At 40.2% G+C, this 16314-nt stretch overlaps 1 protein-coding gene across 4 annotated transcripts in view; it reads left to right on the forward strand.

Moving 5' to 3' along the window:
* Positions 1-16314, forward strand: part of pitpnm3 (PITPNM family member 3) — a 106366-nt gene that overhangs the window by 36329 nt on the left and 53723 nt on the right. For 3 of the 4 annotated variants that reach the window (XM_026191489.1, XM_026191492.1, XM_026191490.1), the window contains exon 3: positions 2235-2345. In XM_026191489.1, the coding sequence (XP_026047274.1) occupies positions 2235-2345 (111 nt within the window). The remainder of the gene's footprint in view (positions 1-2234; positions 2346-16314) is intronic. The other variant, XM_026191491.1, reaches the window with a different exon arrangement.

Consider the following 16314-nt stretch of genomic DNA (forward strand, 5'->3'; position numbering starts at 1 on the left):
GACAGGTTGAGAGATGTTTTTAAATCTCTTTTTTCCCTCCCTCAGGGCTGTCAGCTGCAGTCAAATCTCACACTTCCATTCCTCTTTATACCTGTTCTTCAAATCCGATTTAGCTGTTCCTTCGTATACTCCAGAAGCCAGAGATGTGGTGGACATAAATGGCTTTACTACCCTCTTGCTTATCAGCACATTTCATTGTGCGCCACCTGATTTCCTGAGCTGGTGTTACTATTTTACTCATTTGCAGATGAAATTGTGTGCAGCTTATTTCTGTGCCATGCTGATTTTAGCTTAAGTGGAGGTTTTTTTGTTCATTGTGAATACATTTTGCTTCTCAGAGGAGCCTCTTGGATGAGTATTGTTGCTCTGCTCTCCCTTCCACAGATATTCAGTAACCTGTGTTTTCATGGTTTTGTGTAAAACCCACTTTACATTCTCCCCCTGTCCAAAAACCTGGCCTCTTACATCCTGAAACGCTTTGCTTGGATCAAATATGCGTCTCCTCCTTAGTGCTTTCCCTTTTCTTAGTGCTTGTCTGTGTGTCTGAAACTGCGAGTGTGTTTGTGTGTGTCTGTGTGTGTTTCTGCATCATTATATTCATCCCAGTACTGTGTAATTGAAGTGGAAAGAGGGGGCACAGAGGGTGAAAGAATCAGAGCAGATAGCAAAAGACAAACTGTGACCAGCACTCTGGCTGCTGTGTGATCCAGATAGACGGAGCTTGTAGCTCTACGTCAGAGTCTCTCAGGGCTGCCAGCCAAGATGTTAGGGAGAAAAGTCTGTCAGGTAGAGGTGTTTCTTCATGCATGACAGGGCCCATCTCAAACAGTCCTGGATGACAATCTGTGATGAGTAGAGCCTGTCATTTACTATGACAGTGTGGTGAGTTATGTTTTAAAGAAAGCATACCTAATATAAAACTGATATAATATACCCTATACATTGCTAACTAGGCAAGAAGCATGATAGAATGCCTGTTTCTCCTAGAATGCCATTAATAAGCTGTTACGCAGGCTACAAGCATCGTTGGTGAAACAGGAAGCTGGATCTGGTAGAACTGTTTTACCATCACATGCAATTTCTTTTTAAATAAATGTTTGAGCTCAGGTTAGTGGGCCCAAGAGCCCAACGCAAGAATCGGGTCTTAATGGCAAAAAATTGAGATTTACTTTCAACTGGCAGGTTTAAGGTTACAAATGACTCCACAGTGTGCTGGAAGCATATGCAAGCCAGGTCCACAGCAGGCAAGTTGGCTCCCCGCACACCAAAAATAAAACAATCTCGTGACTCATTTTGACTTAACAAATGTTATTGGATCTCGTGGATCACATTTATTTTGCATGAAAAACAGCATTTGAAAAATATTTTGCATTTTACAGATGCTTATTTTCCAGTTATTGTGTTGATAGTACACATCCCAGTAACATTTTTGTGCTTGGTCCTCCATTCAATAAACAATATCTTATTTTTAAGCATGTAATTGCCAAGTTCTCAATAATAAGATAACCTTTTTAAAGCTTAACACCACAGAATATTGTCTTGGGTTTGGTCCAGTGGTGTATTTATTATTTATCAAATGCAGTATCCCTGCCATAGAAACTGTTATGTCCCTAAGTCAAGAGTTAGATTCTAAATTTAGGTTTAAAAATATTCACACTTTCAGCTGCTCTACAATTTATTAACTGACTTTTCCAGGTGTTCAGATCATCTAACAGCTACGTGAAAGATCAATTTGCCCAATTTAAGACAACACAATAGCAAGTCACTGTGAAAGGTATGTGCTTATCAGACATGTGTGCAGTGCCAAATGTTTTAGACATTAATAAACAATGTCTGTGATTCACTTATGTGGCGATGAAAGGCATAAATAGCTATTTATGCTTTTCTTTTGGTTATTTGCCAAGTTGTTGGCTGCCACACACTAAGATGTGTTTGCATTTGGCATAAACTTACACTGTTTGGCAAACCAAAATAAAAATGTAAGAGTGTCGACCATTTGCTACAGGTGTAAGGTGGTAGAAGAAGTGCTAAAAGTTTTACATGAGAACATGTGAGATGCCAGGAAGCAACAGAGAAGAAGTCTACTCTGGCAAAATGAGTTGAGCCTTTAATGTTGTTTCACTTTGATCAGTTTAAGCTTCAATAACTTGGCATATTATTGATATGCAGAAAGAAGAACAGGCCTTTGTTTTTGCTGCACTGTCCTTACTTCATTTTGTGTGTGCGTGTCCCAGCAGATGTTATGGAGGGGAAGAGCGCCATTCTGCTGGGGATGAGTCAGTGGAACTCAAATGACCTGGTGGAGCAGATCGAAACGCTGGGACACATGGAGGACCAGTCGCACGGTATTTTCTGCACGCACACACACACACACACACACACACACAGACATCTGCGCAGTGATGTTTTTACACTGCTCACACATCCATAGTGAAGGTCCAAATTGCCTGGAATGATAGTGAAAATTTCCCACTGAATGATGATAATTGCGGCCAGATCGTAAATGGACTGTAGCTTGTATTTAAAGCTACATTAAGTCATTTTTGACCACTAAGGGCCAAAAGAAGTGAAAGAACTGCCCTGATTTCATCTTATTAAGTCATAATGAGTACAGGGTAATATTTTCTAATTTTGAACTGCAGACCCAAAATAGCCCTCAGTGTGTGTTTGCTACCAGGGGGCACGGAGGCCTTTTGCACAGTAAGGTATCTTCTTTGAGGCAGTTTTATAACTCTTACAGGTCATCAGATTTCTTGCAATTTATAGTTTTTTGCAGAATAAAATGGTAAATAATTATAATGATGCCAGGTGTCGACCCTTCCATGTATTTGATTGGCCAGCATTAGTGTCCACTTGACACTAATAGATACTATGATAGAATAAATGGTTAACATGTATTGGCTTTTGAAGGTTTTGTTCCCAACAATAAATCCTTAGGAAAATATCCATATTTTAAGCAGCTTGACCTTCGTCACCGGGACGTGCAAACTTTGTTTAACCAGGCTCTTTTCCAGGAAACATCATAAGTATAATTTTAGAGACGTAGAAATCAAATTTCCCTGTGCTGATTCTAGTCACTTTAGTCAAAGCTCAAAGGCTGGCAGGCACTGTATACAGTCACATAACCAAGTATCAAATCAGTTAAATCACTGAATCAGATTTATTCAGTTCATTAGTGTCTTGTGTTCAGGGCAACATCTCTTATTTGGTCCACTAAAAACTTGCATATAAATGCATTGACACCATTATATTGACAGAGTTTCACGATGATGATTGTTTTTGTAGTTATCATGATTTCTTAATGTGGTTTTAACGAGAAAGTAGAATATTATGAATTACAGATCAGTTGAAAACAGTGGAGGTGGTACTCACAGTTGCTAGTAACAAACAAGAGCTGCTGGTGTTTTGGACAATGGCTATTCGGATTCAATACAGCCAGTTCACATCAAAGATCTGGTGACAAAAGGCAATTTTACACATGAACTTTGGACAATTTCAGGAGAATCAGGCTGGGATGTTTTCTGGAGTTTCCACAACAGAAAATTGACCATTTCAGATGCATTTGCTCTCTGAGAAAGGAGGTGAGAGAGAGACCTGAATGTGCACCAGGCAGCAAACATAAGACTTACTCACCAGCAGTGAATATATCAGGTTAATCTGACATCACATGGACTTTGTAAATAGGGAGCTGGCAGGTTAAACATTGGCTAATGTCCGATCTGGGCACATCTGTCAGGTAAGTCATAGAGAAGTTCAGGGATGCAGAGAATGTGTGAAAATAGCTTAAGCTTTGTTTGTCCTCCACTGTAAATCTAATTTATAACAACAATAAAGAAATGCAGGTTTAAAGCTGGACAGACCTCCAGAGTTCGCATCACTGTATTATTCAATCAATCTGGGAAAACACCAGCTATTGTCTGGTATCTTAAGCCGCTGAGAAAAGCAAACAATGTTTAGAGGGCTTTGATGAAGCCAGCGGATGTTTAGACAATGGATAATGTCGATGTCCAGGTCAACACTTGTGTTCCACATGCCAGTCAGTGTTTCTAGTCTTTGTATACATGTGCTTATAATTAAAACAGCTAATAAAAAGCAACTCTTGTCATACAATGGCTGACAAGACAATAGTAGAGATTGTATTTTGACCAGTGCGCTCTTCTTCTGCTCTCTACATGGACTGCATTAGGATGCACAGACAGAATTGTTCAGTACTGTACCTACAAAATGTCTACAAACAGAAACCAGAGAGCTGTGGGAGCAAATGTAGTATGTGTTGTCCATTGCCTAGACAGTCTACACGATTTTATGCAGGAATATGTTTACAGAGATTATGTTATTACCAGTGACCGCTTCACATTACACTGAGTTCTTTGATGCCAGCCTAATATCGGAAAGGGTGATTAACTTAGGTTAAAGCTTCTGCATCAAAACCACTTGAGAAAACAACCTCCTACACAGTCCAAGGCATAATTTAAAGTGAAAGAGACCGGTCAGGCTACCTTGCATGTGGTGAATATTTTGTAATTGATCAGTTAGATAACAAGAATATTTTGAAAGCAGCTAATAAACACAAGGCTGGCAGAGATATGTACTTGGATGCCTGTGGAAAAAAAATCACTGAGCATGAAACATGCATATCTGCGTTCATTCTTTGTGCTCCTCAGTTTGTTTGTGTGCATGCAAAGCATCTGATAAAACACAATTCTTTACAAGCAGCAATGTTCTAATATTTTTTTCAATCTATTCAAGACTGTCGCTAAATTTTAAACAAGACCATGGATGGCTTGATCTCATATATGTCGGATGCTTTGTACTAGGGCTGCTCGATTATGGCAAAAATGATAATCACGATTATTTTCACTGAAATTGAGATCTCGATTATTTGACGATATTTATTTAACAACAACAATGTATTGAATAATGACTTTAAAGATTGTCAAAAAAATAATATAAAATAGTGTGCAAATACTGATAACAGTGCAAATGTTTGCAATATAAAAAATAAATGAAAAATGTAAACATCTATGTTTAGTGAACTTTGCAGTGTTGCTCTGTGGTGCAGCTACGACACTGTGGCAAAGTTTACACACTGTGTCTACTTGATCCACGTCTGACTCCGCGAACCCATAATGTTTCCACACCACTGAAGTTTTTTTTTTTTACCTCTCTTTTCAACCAACAGCAGTCACTGTCCTCTCCAAATAACTTCTGCTTAGCTTTCCGAGCTTCCCTCGGGTCCTCTTAATCAGCGGTCCCCAACCCCCGGGCCTCGGACCGGTACCGGTCCGTGAGTCATTTGGTACCGGGCCGCGAGAGTTGAGGCTCAGGTGTGAAATGTATAGTTTTCAGGGTTTTTATCGTGTTTATCGTTTACTCGGTTTTTCCTTGGTTTTTTCACCTGTGTTATGAATAAATGTTCTTTTTTTCGGTACCGGAACTAGTTTTATTTTGTTGTATTTATCCGCGACACCTTAAAGGCCGGTCCATGAAAATATTGTCGGGCATAAACAGGTCCGTGGCGCAAAAAAGGTTGGGGACCGCTGTTCTTAATTGTTGTGACACGTGTTCGAAATGCAGAGAGGTGCGCTCGATTTGCGCTCGATTTGCGCTCGATTTGCCACACGGAGCGGCGCGAGAGTAAAGCATGAGGGAGGGGCTAATAATCGGCTCAGTTATTTTTAATGATCGTTGATCGTAATCGTGATTAAAATTCGATTAATTGAGCAGCCCTACTTTGTACTTTCTTCTTATCAGGCGCATCCTCACAGGAAATAAGAGTTAATGAGGCAGAAAAAAGTACATACAGGAACATTTTTATTACATTTCAATGAGCAGAACTTCCTTTGATTTTAAAGATTTAGCATTTTCTTTCTTTTCTGCTTAGTTTTACGTCTACCCTTCCCTTGTGCTTTCACTTCAAGGTCCTCAGGATTAACACCGGAACTGCTGCACTTTATTTTTGGATTAAAAGACTTTTTCTTGAATTTTTCTTAGTGAATGAGCTTTTTTTAATCACAATCGACAAAATCAATGAACGTCTACATCTACATTCTTTGTGTTTTGAGAAAATAAGAAGATGCTCTCCCAGTACGGAGCAGTATAAATATTTATGAAACAAAGAGTACTGACAGGAGGAACATAATTTTTCAACAGTTTTCATATTCAGACCTCAGTACAGACTTCAGATTGAGTGGTTCGTCTAACAAATTCTCCCTGTGAGAAATTTATTTGATTACGTTCTTTTGTGAAACTCTCCTGCATGGTTATCTAACCACTGTAATGAATTACATATTGCCTAGAGATTTAACGCTACAGTATTTCTCAGACAAAAAGACAAGTTCAGTGTGTGCCTTCAAAGATCATAAATCAGTTCAGGGATTTATCCACATCAGTGGCTTTTAATAGAACAGAAGGGAATGACTTGAGATGACATTCAGAGGCCTTCAGGTGTAAATTGATGTAAATGTTTTCTAACCTTTTTAAAAAAAATACTATAATATAGTTATATATTTGAAGGTTAAGTGCGGGAATTTACTTATTAACATGTAATAAAAATAATTTAAGATCCATAGAAAATGTTCATCGGGTTAGCTGTGGGCAAAACACAGTGTAGACATTAATAAAATTTCCTATGCCGAATGCACACGCTTATAGCATGGCACTTTTTTTTCTTTGTCTTGTTTACTGAGAAATGGACTGGCCCTCTTTGCAAAGGTCATTTCTGAGGTTTGACAAACTGGAGTGGATGCTTTTAATCAGTGCAGTTCAGTGGGGGTGCAGCCTGGTCCTGCAGAGATGAAAGAAGCTGCTCCTGCAGGAAAGCTGTACCTAAGTCATGTGGTGCTAACTGGAGAATTATTTATAAAATGATGTCTTCTTTACAGCCACTCACAGATCAACAGACCTCTTAGTAAGCTAGTCATGACACGTGATGAGCTCATTGTAGAAGTACTATTTGGAGTGTCACGGTAGCAGTCTGTTTTCGTTAAAGTAAATGATTTAAGATCTGTCTTATTTGTTAAAGGTTCATATCATTTATTTTCCTGTGCCACTGCCATCCATCATTCTCTTTGACTCCTGGCTAAATATGGATCACTGAACCGAGCTCTTGTTCTTTGTGAGAGATTCCTGTATTACTATGAAGATGGGAACTTTAGTGTGCTTTAATTAAATTTCCACACACCCTTTCAGTAGCTTGTTTGATAACCGTTTACCTATTGGGTCGAGATCTGTTGACTGTGGAAGCTGTTTGAGTACAATAAACTCATTGTCATGTTCAAGAAACCAGTTTGAGGTGATTTGAGCTTTGTGACATGTCTTATCCTGCTGGAAGCAGCCATCAGAAGATGGACATGTCAAAACCACCACTCAGGTAGGCTGTTGCATTTAAACAATGCTGAATTTGTATTAAGGAGCCAAAATTATGGGAAGGGAATGTCCCTCACTCCATTACACCACCACCACGAGCAGCCTAAACCACTGATACAACGCCGGATGGATCCACATGGATCCAAGTTGTGTTCGTCAAGGTTCATCATCCCAGGTACCTGGAGTGGTCTTCTGTTGCTCTGGACCACCTTCTTCACAGTTTGAATGTTGTGCTTTCAGAGATGCTCATCTGCATACATGTAAATCACATTGCCTTCTTATCAGCTGAAAACAGTCTGATAAGATTCTGATTCTGCTCTGATCTAATGCATCATCAAATCATTTTCACTCAGAAAATTGCTGCTCACTGGATGTTTTTTTTTTCTTTTTTTGGACCATTCTTCCTAAACCCTAGAGATGGCTGTGCATGAAAATCCCAGTATCAGCAGATCAGATACTCAGATACTCAGATCAGCAGGTCTGGCACCAGCAGCCATGTCACATTCAAGTCACATGAATGTCATCTATTCCGAGTCTACGTTCCTAAATGCATTGAGTTTCTGCTGTGTGATTTTGCTGATTAGATATTTGATTCAATGAGCAGCTGAACTTGTGATTCTAATAAGGTGGCCAGTGAATAGAGGCAAATATCTTAAAATATAATAAAAGAGAAAGTCAGCTTGTCAGTTTCCTTTTTTAGGCATTACAGGTATAGTTGGAAGTCAAACGTCAAAACTCCCTTTTAACAGGAAGAGCAGTCTTTGGAGTGCGGCCACCATGGTTCTGGTGACAACAAAGTAAGGACAGAAAGAAAGGGGAGACAACACTTGAGCCAGAGATACCTGCAGAAAGATCCAAAGAGAGCACGGACAAAGAGGAGGAAGTATAAAATATGGAAATGAGATGCAGTTGTGGCTTATAAATGCATGGGGAGTGAAAGAGGAAATTAGAAGAGAGGAGCTCAGTGCATCCTGGGCAATTCACCAACAGCCTGAGCCTAATTAAAGGATTGTTCAGGGTCACATGAGCTAAAGTTAAAAGCAAAAAGGAAAGTTTAGAGCCCAATAATAAAAGGAGAGAGGTTTCCTGAGCCCAAACTCACGAGGAGCACATCCTGATCGCTGAAGGCTCTGCCTCCCATTTTACTTTCAAAAACTCACAAGTCAGCCAAACTCTGAGAACAAAGTGCTGTATTGTGATAATATGGTACTATGAGGTCTTTAAGATATGATGGGACTGGTCATTTAGAACTTTATGTTAGAGGAGGGATTTTAGATTAATTTCTGCATATAACAGAGATCCAATGAAGAGACATGAATATGAGAGAACTATGACCTCTGTGGCATTTTGCACAAGCTGAAAGCTTTTCAGGGACCTATCAGAACATGCTGTAAGGATTTTCTTAACTGTGACAATATTGCATTGTTGAAAGAAGGCAAGCCTGGAGATACAGTTGTGGTCAGAATATTACTTACACTAATTGTAAGCATGAATGTGATGGTAATTTTGGACTTTCAAGGATTATTTTAAATGTTCTGTTTCAATTGTAGAATGATTATACAGCATACATCTAATGACTTTAAAAAACAAGCATTATTTTGAAAATAATTAAAAGTTTACTTTCTGGTACTTATGTCACAACATCACAAGTGTGATTATATCTGAGTGAATTTATTTGCATTTGTAGAGAAGTCTAGAATCTCAAACATCTGCACATGATCTACCCAATTTCCTTTCGGGCCAACCTTTGGGATCAATAAAGTTTTTTTGAATCGAAGTGAGTTGAATGATCAATGACACAGATTACTTTACGAGTAATCGGATAAAAGATCTCAGAGTTAAAAGAGGGACTTGGAGTAAAGGGAAAGGGGATGACATAAAACATCAAATAGAAGTATAACTTTGTGTTTTCCAATATTGCTGTTAGCCATGGCATTAGTTATAACAAAGTTTAATCCTGGGTTGATTAATGATGTTCCGAGCTTAAGAATCTTGATTTTAACCCTTTTATCGGATTTGAACAGCTTGACACTGACATGTGATGAAGTTTGTATGACTGTTTGTGAACAGCTAAAATTGCATATTTACAAACCCCACAGGAACGTATCTGGTTATCTAGCTGTAGAACTGGAAGGAGACTAGAGAGAGTTGTTGATAGGGCACGACAGGAGGATTATGTAGTGATCGCTTCCAGCTGTCATTGCTGTCAGCTGATGTAAGTCTTTCAGATCTTAGCTCATAGAAGTCAGATAAGAAAAGCACTTTCTTTATGCACCATTACTTCAGTAATGTCAGGGTGTCTAATGCTGGTAGGCACATCTGTGATTTATAAAAATGTAAGTATACTTAGTGTCCGTTAAAGAAAATAGCCCAGCTATACTGTAGGCGACGAGGGATATGTTGCCTTCAGTGCATTATTAGAAGTACGGTACATTAAATCCGTGAAGGTCTTAAGCTGCAGTCTTTGCATTCTTTGAGAGGCTGAACTGAGAAAACACAGAGTCATGTCTGAAACACTGCAAGTGTCCCTGCCAAATAGAAAAGTGGCACAATTTACATGACCCTGCTTTAATGAAATCAGAAGCTTCGTCACATGTGTGTAAGCAATAATAATATTGCACACATATGCCTTCCATGAAACATATTTTCTAACTGTGGAACTATACTTGTTCCACAGAGCCTATAAGAGGGGAAGTAAATAGAGAACATTTTTTCGTTGCTGTTGAGAATGTTATTACATTTGTAATTACATTCTCTCTCTCTCTCTCTCTTCCACTCAGTCTTTACGTCAAACATACTCAACACAAAAACACTCTCCATTACTCGTGCTGCATAAAAGTGTGTACATGCCTGGTAAGATTCTGCATGCTTTAATAGTTTGCAATCTGCTTGTGGGGGGCACAGAAGCATTAAAGATGTCAATTTAATTTTTGCAAAACTGATCGAAGCAGAAAAAAACTATCGACACAACAAGGTTAGATACAAATATGTCTGGAAAATGAATTATGATTGCCAGCAGGTAAAAAAAAGAAAGAAAAAAACTAATAGAACAGCAGAAATGACTTGATAAGTAGTTCCTTGAGCTTGACTCACTACCTCAGTGTCCCCTGGATGTCCTTTGCTTTTTTAGCAAGGGAAATTTGTATTTGTATTATCCTTTTATAAAGAAGAACAAATTGAAAGAGGAAGACCTGTGACTCTAGAGACCATTTCTTATCCTACTGAAGTAACTGATCAACATGGTGATTGAGCTGTAGAGGCTGGTAGATATGTGCAAATGGTTGGCTGATATTACACAGGACTATCATCTCAAAATGCTTGAACCCAGGTAATAACTGGGATAAATGTTGTCAATCTAAGTTTCTACCCTCACCTGTGGTCACAAACTCTGTTTGGGGACTGAAAGAATGAGGTTGTGGATACAGGCATCATAAATGAGTGGCTGGGTTCTCTCTTAGAGATAAGGTCAAGAGCTCAGTCATTCAGGAGGCACTCAGGAGTAGAGGTGCTACTCCTCCACACTGCAAAGAGTCATTTGAGGTGGGGAAGATGTCATACCATGAGGAGGCCCCGGGGGAGACCCAGGACATGCTGGAGAGATTATATCTTTCAGCTGGCTTAGGAATGCCTTGGTGTCCCCACGGATAAGCTGGAGGAAATGGATATAAGGGGAGGTCTGGGATTCTCTGCATAGAGTGGTGTCCCAGCAACCCTGAATAAGGGAGCGATGGAGGGATGGATAAAGGGATGGCAGGCAACTAGTAATGCTAGTCTGTGTAGCCTGTGTGCACTGTGTGGAAGTCTTTTCTTGACAGTGTCTTCATCAAATAAATTGCAATAATCCAAACAGCGTTTGAGTTTGTTGTTTTGTAATAGAGGGCTGAAATTTCTACTTTTATGTAAAACCATCATTTTTGCCATCATGATGCACAACGTCAGTTTTGACTCAGGAGATAATGTTGATATTTGAATCATTTTTGCAGGAAAGCAATTTGTAAGTGGTGTCTACAAAACAGTTTATTCACAGAAGAGGCCTGAAAAATGTTTTTAATTTAACTTGTTAAGAATCAGTAGGTGACATTTGGAGTAATATCTCTATAAGACAAAGCCTTTATCAGTATCTTTATTACAACGCACTACACAAGGGCAGGAAAATGAAACATGCAAGTCATTGAAATCAACATGACTAGGCCACATAACTTGTATGACTACTTGGGAAAAGAATGCAGTTTTAAAGGGTTTTGTTTTTGCATCCTCTCCTAAATAATATTCTTTGATTTTTAAGTGGTCATAGTTTCTGTGTTTGTTTTCTGTGCAACTTGTTCACTGAGATTTTAATTGAATTGAATTGCCATAAATGATGCCGAGGAGAGCAGAGAGAGTGAACCAAAACAAAGTTGTGAAGCACAGTTGGATGAACCAAAGCAATTAGTGAGGAGAGTATAAAAATCCAAGGTATTGGGGGAAAAGTGTTGGGTGCCAGCTACATTACAAGTGTTTTTGTGGATTAAGTGTTTAAAAATCTGATGCATTTGGGCATCAGCACATCCAAATCAATCCTTCAAAAACATGTAAACATGTCCAAATTGTCTTCTGTGGAAGATTTACTGTGCTGTAATTATCAACACTCATACCAGGTAAATGAGTCACTAAGAACCGCAGCTGCTACAGCTGCCCATTTGTTTAATCACCTCATTGCTGGTGATTTACTGTCAGTGGTTTTTAATAAAAACTAAGAAGAAGGCTGAATCACATTGCTGTGTTGTGGTTTGTTTCCTGTGGGATTTTTATTATCAATTAAAATCTGTGATAATCAGGAAAACATAAAGTTCTGCAGCTGGACTATTGTCAGTCAGTCTTTTTAGCAGTTGAGCTGACATCCACTGCCCTTTAATCTCCATCGGTTTCTGTTTTCTCAGAAACATAGCTGGCTCTTTCCGTCTTATATTTCTCCACAGTTTCTATGCCCATTCATTCCATAAGCCTCATCATGTTCTTTTATTCCCTCTCTTTTCTTTCTACTTTCATTACTCCACAAGCCACTGGCTCCTATAAACACTTTCTCTTGCAGTAGAGGTGACTTACAGTGATGAAAACCTCAGCGACAGAGAGGAATGCCTGGAGCACAACTGCCCCTTATTCTCCTCTGCACTCTTTCTTTATCTCTGCTCGGTAAGATGCTGCGATCTCACATCAGCCACCGCTCCAGCATCTTTCATACTTCCCATCTGTTTACTATGCAAAGATTATTATCTGTATATTTATGCTGTGCTCCTTTCATTCCTGTGTTTTTCCACTTCTTTGACTGACTAATACGATATAATACAGTCAGACCTGAAATAGCCACATTACATAAGTGATCTTTTTTTGAAAAATATGGGCTGCTTGATAAACAAAAGTGACTGACTCCGACTTGGCTGCTTTCTTGGCGTGCGGTGCCAAGCTGGGATAACATTATCTGAAATTGCAACATCAAACACTTTGGTAGAGATGACTAAATGATAAGCCCTACCAAATAACCAACCACAGATGATGTTTCTCTGACTACATAATATATGGTGGAAATATAATTCCACACCAAGTGACCTGGAGAGAAATATATTGAATGGGAGAATGATTTTCTGTTTTCTGTGGAGCACCACGGCTCTCTTTTGTGAATGCACCCCGGAGCTCTATTCAGAAAACACACAGAGTGAGACAGAAAACATAAATTTAAGGTCTGAGGCTCATCTGTATTCTACCCATGCATCCCCGCAGTCATTTTTAACACACGATGCTTGGATAGGCACAATGTCACTCTTGCTTTAATTCCCATTAAATTAATGTTTTTGTCTTTCTCTGAAAACAAAATTGCAAACAGAAGCATAGACACTGGGAAGACAAAAGCAATTACTGTAGAATAATGAAACAAATAAAAAAAAAGATGCAGGAGTGAGATATTTATAATACAATCTCTGATCTTAAAGAAAAAAAAACTTTGGTATTATCAGTCATTGGACCAACATAATTAATTGGACAAAAATAATGAACTTATCCCACAAAGTAGTTACCCATGTCAAAGTAAAAATGGTTTGTTTGCTACTGACCAGCTCAGAAATTGCACAAATTAGCCACCTGACACAGATCTCCTGGCTGACCTTATAATAGACACATGTTGGTTTCTTTACATATGTGAACAGTCTGTGTGGTCGTCCTGGACGAATATGGTCCACTAGTTTACGCATGTCAGGAATGAGATGACAAGAAACGCCGTTTTATTTATCAGGCGAATGGCTGAGTGCTCGGTCTTGTCTGTCCTTGCTATTTCCTCTAGCTTGGGGAAAAAAAACCAAATCTCAAAGCTGCGTATTTGTTAGTTACAAAGCTGGGTTTACGTCTATTCATGTCAGAAAAAAATAGTCTTTTAGTTTAATGGAGACAGTTGTGCTGCAGGATAAAATTGTGGCTCTTTAGCAGTTGAAGGTTTTAGCAATTTAATATTCTCAACCTCGAAATTATTTATAAAGCACATTTAAAAACAACACACGTTGATCAAAGTGCTGTTCAACAGGCAGAATGGATAAAAACAAGAGAACAGATGAGAATTAAGTAAAAATAATAAAAGTGCCAGTAGGTGCTAAACATATACAGTTGTGGCAAATAAATGTACATGAGCAAATTCAGAAAGACTCAAATGCCAATGAATAAAAATACATTTTAAGTTTAGTTTTAAAGACTCGGTGGAAAATGGGTAGGTTTGAATGTGAGGGGAATGCTGAGAACCCACAGTCTCCTCTGAGTTTAAATCTAGATTGGATGCTTCTGACTGTGGTCCAATCAGCTGACCGGAGGGACCTGGAAGTAGAGTATAAGATGTTGGGCATGTAAGATGGAGCCGGACCATGGAGAGGGCTTTGTAGACAAACAGGAGGTGATCTAGGTGGCTAATGAGCCAGAGCCTCATCTCTACAATGTTTAAAGAAAGGCACAGTGGGGGGGACTGTGGAGAAGGCAAACGAACTCAACAACTTCTTCAACAGGTTTGACCAGCCCACAACCCCCCCACCCTCACCCTCACCTTTACTACAGAGTCCTCTCCCCACTCTCCTACCTCCCTCGCTTCCCCCCCTTCCTGACACCATGACACCCCCCTCCTCCAATCTCTCTCTCAGCAGCAAGACATCTCCCCCCCTCCCCTCCTCCCAAACATCTCCCAGTGTCACAGTGGATCAGGTCAGGAGACAACTGAGGAAGCTTCGCCCCAGAAAGGCAGCAGGCCCAGACAAGGTGTGTCCTAGGATGCTAAAGGCGTGTGCTGCTGAACTTGGGGAGCCGCTACAACGAGTCTTCAACCTCAGTCTGCGACTGGGGAGAGTGCCCGCCCTATGGAAGACATCCTGCATCGTCCCGGTCCCCAAAAAGAACCGGCCCAATGAGCTGAATGACTTCCGACCGGTGGCACTGACGTCACATCTTATGAAGACTCTAGAGCGGCTCTTCCTCAACCTCCTCCGACCACAGGTACAACATGCCCAGGACCCACTACAGTTTGCATACAAGGCGGGTGTCGGAGTGGAGGATGCCATCCTGTACCTCCTACACAGAGCCCACTCACACCTGGATGGGGGAAAAGGCACGGTCAGGATCCTGTTTCTTGACTTTTCCAGTGCCTTTAATACCATCCGGCCCTGTATGCTTCAGGAAAAACTGAACAGGATGGAGGTGGACCCCTGCCTGGTGGCTTGGATCTCCGACTACCTCACCGACAGACCACAGTACGTCAGGCTGAAGGACATCACGTCTGACACTGTGGTCAGCAGCACAGGAGCACCACAGGGAACTGTGCTGTCCCCTCTTCTCTTCACCCTGTACACCTCTGACTTCTGCTACAACTCTGAATTATGCCACATTCAGAAGTTTGCAGACGACACAGCCATCATGGGGTGTATCTGGGATGATCAGGAAGAGGAGTACAGAAGTCTGGTGAGGAACTTTGTCGCATGGAGTCACACAAACCACCTGCAACTCAACACCTCAAAGACTAAGGAACTGGTTGTGGACTTCGGGAGGTCTAGAGCAGGTCCACTGCCGGTTCAGATAGAGGGGGAGGAGGTGGAGGTGGTCAACAAGTACAAGTACCTCGGGCTGTGGGTGGACAATAAACTGGACTGGTCATGCAACACAGAGCACCTGTATAAAAAAGCCCAAAGCCGACTGTACTTCCTCAGGAGGCTGAGGTCTTTTAACATCTGCAGGAAGCTCCTGAGGATGTTTTACCAGTCGGTGGTTGCTGGAGTACTTTTCTATGCTGTGGTGTGCTGGGGGAGCAGCACAGCAAAGAAGGACTCATCCAGGCTGGAAAAACTGATCAGGAGGGCTAGCTCTGTGGTCGGCATGAAGCTGGACACTCTGGTGACAGTGGCAGAGAAAAGGACACTAAAGAAACTGATGGACATTATGAACAATGCTGGGCATCCTCTGCACACGGCCATTAACAACCAGAAGAGTCTGTTCAGTGACAGGTTGCTTCTCCCCAAGACATGAACTAACAGACTTAAAAACTCCTTTGTCCCACACGCCATCAAACTGTTTAACTCCTCTCTGGAGGGGAGAGGGAGGGGAGACAGGAGGACAAAGGAGGGGGGAACAACTAAGCTGTAGTGCCTCTTCACCTCACTGCGCAATACCTTTTGTGCAATACTTTTGTAAATAGTCAACAGTGCAATAGACCTCAATACTCGAAATGTGCAATTCACTTGTATTTTTATTTTTTATTCCTATTTATTCTATTTATCCCCTTCGTATATTTTATTTATATTGTCTCTGTATTTATATATATGTGTGTGTGTGTGTGTGTGTGTGTGTGTGTGTGTATATATATATATATATATATATATATATATATATATATATATATATATATATATATAATATTCTGTAACTCTGAAACTTCTGTCGGTGCTGTGA

The sequence above is a fragment of the Astatotilapia calliptera genome, chromosome 14 (genome assembly GCF_900246225.1).
Source record: "Astatotilapia calliptera chromosome 14, fAstCal1.2, whole genome shotgun sequence".
In the NCBI taxonomy this organism is placed as follows: Eukaryota; Metazoa; Chordata; class Actinopteri; order Cichliformes; family Cichlidae; genus Astatotilapia; species Astatotilapia calliptera.